Raw genomic sequence first — 5349 nt, forward strand, 5'->3', positions numbered from 1 at the left:
ATCCTTTACAATCACAATATCTCCTACTTTCACATTTCTTCTGGGTTTAATCCACTTATCTCTAGATTGAAGAGATTGTAAAAATTCTTTCTTCCATCTAGACCAAAACACATTGGCTAAATACTGTACTCTTCGCCATCTTTTCCTTGAATATAAATCATTATTTTGAAATTACCTGGTGGTGGCAATACAACCTTTGATTTCATTGTCAAAAGATGGTTAGGAGTTAGAGGATCCAAATTCTCTATTGAATTAATACTTCCCAGTGTCAATGGACGACTAACAATGGATTCTGCTTCAACCATAAATGTTTGTAATGAATCATCATCTAACTGAGTTCCATGCTGACAAAGTATTACAAACAATATGTTCCGTACAGTGCGAATCTGTCTCTCCCATACACCTCCCATATGACTAGCATAAGGTACATTCATTTTGAAATTAATCCAATCACAATTGTCCTTTAACATTATTGCTTATTTTTGTTTGATCCATTTCCTTTAAGCTAATGTGAAGTTCATTCTTGGCACCTACAAAATTTGTACCTCTATCTGATCTCAACTGACGTACTGGCCCTCTTCTACCAACAAAACGAAGATAAGCATTGAGAAAAGAATCAGTATCCATAGATTCAACAACTTCTGGGTGAATAGCTCTTGAAACTAAGCATGTGAACAATGCTCCATATCTCTTGACTTCACTGTGTCTTACATTCACATAAAACGGACCAAAATAAACTACAGCACAATAAGTAAATGGAGGAGATGGTTCAAGTCTATCCTCTGGCAGATCTGATATTTTTTGGTCAAGTGTTTTACCTCTTGATTTCTTACAAACAATACAGTTTCTAATGTGCTTAGCTACCATAGATGATCCTCCTACAATCCAGTAACCTGATCTTATTTCATTTAAAGTTATCCCACGACCTTGATGGTAAACCCTTTGGTGATTGACAAATCAGCAATATGTGGCATTTACCTGGTAAAATTACAGGATGTCTACTTGCTTCATTCAAGTTTGCTTGACTAAGTCTTCCTCGTACCTTTATGATTCCATCTGCATCCATAAATGGATCTAATCTGCACAAGCTGCTTGTTTTATTAAGGACATTCTCCTTTGTTTGAAGAACCCTTTTTTCATCTGCATAGTGTTTACTCTGAAGTTCCTTTATTATTACTTTCTCTGCCTTTTCAAACTCTGAAACTGTCACAGGACTATATGTTACATTTATCTTCTTATCAATTTTCTCTTCAGACGTTTCTGTGGTTTTCTTATACTTACTTTGTAGTCTTAAACACAATTCTGTAGCTCTTTTAGCTCTAAACCAATCTGAGAAATAGTTTAATCTATCAAGAAATGGTACTTCTCTCTTTGAAGTTACTACAAACGACACTTTCTTGACTTCTGGATCATCCTCTAAAATGGATCTTTGTTCACAGGAACTTCCACAATTATCAAGTTTCTTCCAAAGAAACTTTGGACCATTCCACCACATCAAATTATTCTTTAATTCTTTAACACAAAGTCCATGGGCAGCATAGTCTGCTGGATTTGACTCTGAATGTACATAATTCCACTGAATAGGATCAGTCCTATCTCTAATATATTGAACTCTATTCGCAACAAAAACATGAAACCTTTTGGCATCATTTGAAATGTATCCCAAGACTGCTTTACTATCTGTCCAAAATATTTCCTTTATATTTTGAAAATCAAGTTCCTTTCTTAACATAACACTTACTTTAGTTGACACTACTGCTGCTGTCAGTTCCAATCTTGGAATAGTAACAGCTTTCAGTGGAGTAACTCTAGACTTGGACATAACTAAAGAACAATGAACTTCATCATTAACATTAACAAATCTAATATATGAACACTGTCCATAGCCATCTTGCAGGCATCTTTAAAATGGTGTAACTCTACTGATATAACTTCTCCAAAGCCTTCTGGTTTATAACATCTTGACAACTTAAGGTTCTGCAACTCACATAATTCATTTCTCCATTTTTCCCACAAGGGTTTAATGTGATCAGGCACAGGATCATCCCATTGTACTTTACCCCTACATAAATCCTGGAGTATTTTCTTTCCTAATAGAATCAATGGAGATACTAGTCCCAAGGGATCAAAACTTGAGCTTACCGTTGACAAAATGTCTCTTCTAGTTAAAGGCTTGCTACTGAAATTAACTCTGAATTGAAAAGTATCAGATTCTATGTACTATTCTATTGCAAGTGTTCTTTCTATTGGTAGTGTATCCTTTGTCAAGTCAAGACTTTTAATGTTGTCAGACATTATTTCTGGATTAATAGCAGAAATTACTTCCTTTTTGTTTGACGAAAATTTGTGCAATGTGAAACCTGCTAATTTACATAAACTCTTACTTTTGTCAATCAAATTAATAGCTTCAGCTACTGTTGACACTGACATTAACCCATCATCTACATAAAAATTATCCCTGACAAATTTGGCTGTCTCATGACCATAGTCTTTTTCATACTGATCTGCTACCATCTTTAATGCAAAGTTTGCAACACTAGGAGATGAAGTGGCTCCAAAAAGATGAACTGTCATTCTAAATTCCATTATTTCATCTTCTAAATTACCATTTTTCCACCACAAGAACCTAAGTAAATCTCTGTTCTGACATTCAACTTCAACTTGATGGTACATTTGCTTGATGTCACAAATAAATGCTACTGGTTCTTGGCGAAATCTACACAGTACTCCTGTAAGATTATTTGTTAAGTCTGGACCTTTCAAAAGATTATCATTCAGTGATACATTGTGATACCGAGCACTGCAGTCAAAAACTACTCTTATTTTTCCTGGCATTTTGGGATGGTAAACACCATGATGTGGAATATACCAAACTTTGCCATCATCCTTACTTAATTCTTCCTTTGGGATTGGTTCTGCATAACCTTTCTATGAGATCATTCATAAATTTGACATAATCTTCATAGTAACCTTTCTTTTGCCTGAATTTTCTCTTAAGATTCATTAACCTGTGCAAAACTGCATCTCTATTATTTGGGAACTTAAAATCTACATTCTTTAAAGGCAGAGCATTTCATAATGACCTCTTTCAACCTGATGAATACCTTCTCTCATTCTTTTTATAAACATCTTATCATCTTGAGAAATAGGGCAATCATCATTTACTTCATTAAAATCAAGTTCACACATTTTTTTTTTTTACTTGCTCAGGATTAATAATCTCTTTAACCTTTGTAGGCACTGTGAGAAGACAACATTTTTTCTCATGGTTAATTATTACTTCTTGAATCATTGTTCTGTGTACTGTGACTACATCTACCTCCTTTGGATCAATACCTCTGACTTTACCTACAATGCCCCAACCAAGATCAGTTCGTTTTGCATAGGGATCATTGTCATTGCCAGTAATGATTTCCTTTGGCTTAATTCCCTTAATACAATTAAGACCAATCAGGAGTCCTACTTCTACATCATCATTGTAAGGCATTAGTTTCTCAACTATTCTTTCCAAATGTGGCCACTCTCTGGCAGTTTCAAGTCTTGGTATTTGATCTCGCCTGCAAGGAATTATTTCTCTAGAATAAGTATGAGGCAATGGTATATCTCTATTTTTATACACACCCTTTACAATTAGACCACAAGTTTTAGAGCATGTAACAGTTTGTTCACCATTCATAGTAGCTAATCTTAGATGAACCTTTGTTCCACCAATGCCTAACTTACCTAGAGCACTGTTTTTAATAAAACATACATCAGACTGATCATCAAGTAATGCATACACCAAGACTTTTTTCTGCTCGTCACTTTTATGGTGCAACCACACAGGAACTATCATCGAGTTAACATCCATAGCAATACACTTGTTAACTTTAATTGTATTAGAAACAGCCTCTTTTTCTTGTTCCTTAACTTGAACTTTATTTTCAGACTCCCATCTGTTCTTTTGTATTAGTGCATCATCATGGAGAGAAGTAGGATGTAATCTATTACAAGTTTTGCATTTGCTCCTTCGATGGCAATATCTTGATATGTGTCCTCTCTTTAGACAACCTCTACATAATTTGTTTTTATCAACAAAATTCCTTTTGTCTTTCAAATCCAAATTTAAAAACTTGTTACAGTTATTAAGGTTTTGTATCTGACTGCAAAATGGGCAAGCAAATCTACTGTTGTCATTCATTTTATTATTAATTTCTTTGGTTTCTGTGTCAAAGCTCTTCACTGACCTTGACTTTTGTTTTGAACATTTACAGTTAAATTATCTCTAACACCTTTATCTTGAACTGCAGTGATTGAAGTTATTGGGTCGCATGCCTTTGGAGCTTCTTTTCTTACAAATGTACATTTCATGAAAGAGGGAAATTCTGCTAAATATAATAAACCATCATCACTCTCATCATCAAGTTCACTGGCTTTATATAGCTCTCTATCAACAATTGTATTCCATCTTTCAACTATAGGATGTGGCAGTTTTTGTAATATTCTCTGATTATCTTTGGGATCATTTAATATATTCAAATATTGAATATTACTTACTGCTGTCTTGCATGTCTCCAAGAAATCAGAAAATTCCATCAAAGCTGATCCTTCATTCAGAGGAATCCTTGGCCACTCATGTAATTTCTTTCTATATCCATTAGCAATTATAAAGACATTACCAAATCTTAGTTTTAAAAGCTTTCTAGCCTTATGGTACGCTTCAGTAGTATCTAATAACAAAAGTCCACTTATAACTTCTTTTGCTTCTCCATCTGTATATTTGTTTAAATAATACATTCTTTCAGCTGCCACTTAAAGTCTCAAACGACTTAACCCACATTGAATACTGAAGTATGTCACCTTTGAAGACTTCTGGTTCAGGCCTAGGAAGCGAGTCACTAATTTGCCTAGCACAAAGAATTTCAGCAAATTGTTGGATAGCATCCTTTTCTTCTGTTCTCCCTTTTTGATTAACTAACACCTCATCCTTTGGAAAAATGAATTAGCTTTAGGATTCAGATTACTCACATATTCATCATCAAGGTTTAGTCTCTCTCAAATCTTCTTTCTTACTAATTTGCAATCCATCATATTCTTTATTTGATTTAACTTTACTCTCAGATACAGAATGCTTATGGTGTGGCAATGTTTCGAAATGGGACTCCACATACCTTCTTGTATAATCTTGCTTACTCTCAACCCGATTCTTCTAGTTTTGCATTTTGAATTTCATTTTTGACTTTCAACATTTCTAAGTCTAACTTCTCAATTAATTCTTTCTTACTTTTTGATGAAGAAATACTTGAACGCCTAAAATGTCCACTACTCCTAGTACTACCTGCAACTTGTAAAAACTGTTTTGACCTTTCT

General features: G+C 34.2%; 2 protein-coding genes across 2 annotated transcripts; both read right to left on the reverse strand.

Moving 5' to 3' along the window:
- Positions 1–450: 450 nt before the first annotated feature.
- LOC119571972 lies at positions 451–1822 on the reverse strand. The gene is made up of 3 exons (XM_037919028.1): positions 1742–1822; positions 979–1576; positions 451–878 (listed from the first exon to the last, which is right to left on the reverse strand). The coding sequence occupies exons 1-3, from the start codon at positions 1820–1822 to the stop codon at positions 451–453; spliced, it is 1107 nt and encodes a 368-aa protein (XP_037774956.1).
- A 2-nt stretch (positions 1823–1824) lies between these two features.
- LOC119571973 lies at positions 1825–5148 on the reverse strand. The gene is made up of 6 exons (XM_037919029.1): positions 5095–5148; positions 4818–4966; positions 4252–4627; positions 3203–4039; positions 2385–2928; positions 1825–2090 (listed from the first exon to the last, which is right to left on the reverse strand). The coding sequence occupies exons 1-6, from the start codon at positions 5146–5148 to the stop codon at positions 1825–1827; spliced, it is 2226 nt and encodes a 741-aa protein (XP_037774957.1).
- Between the last annotated feature and the right edge of the window lie 201 nt (positions 5149–5349).

The sequence above is a fragment of the Penaeus monodon genome, unplaced genomic scaffold (assembly GCF_015228065.2).
Source record: "Penaeus monodon isolate SGIC_2016 unplaced genomic scaffold, NSTDA_Pmon_1 PmonScaffold_89, whole genome shotgun sequence".
Taxonomy (NCBI): Eukaryota; Metazoa; Arthropoda; class Malacostraca; order Decapoda; family Penaeidae; genus Penaeus; species Penaeus monodon.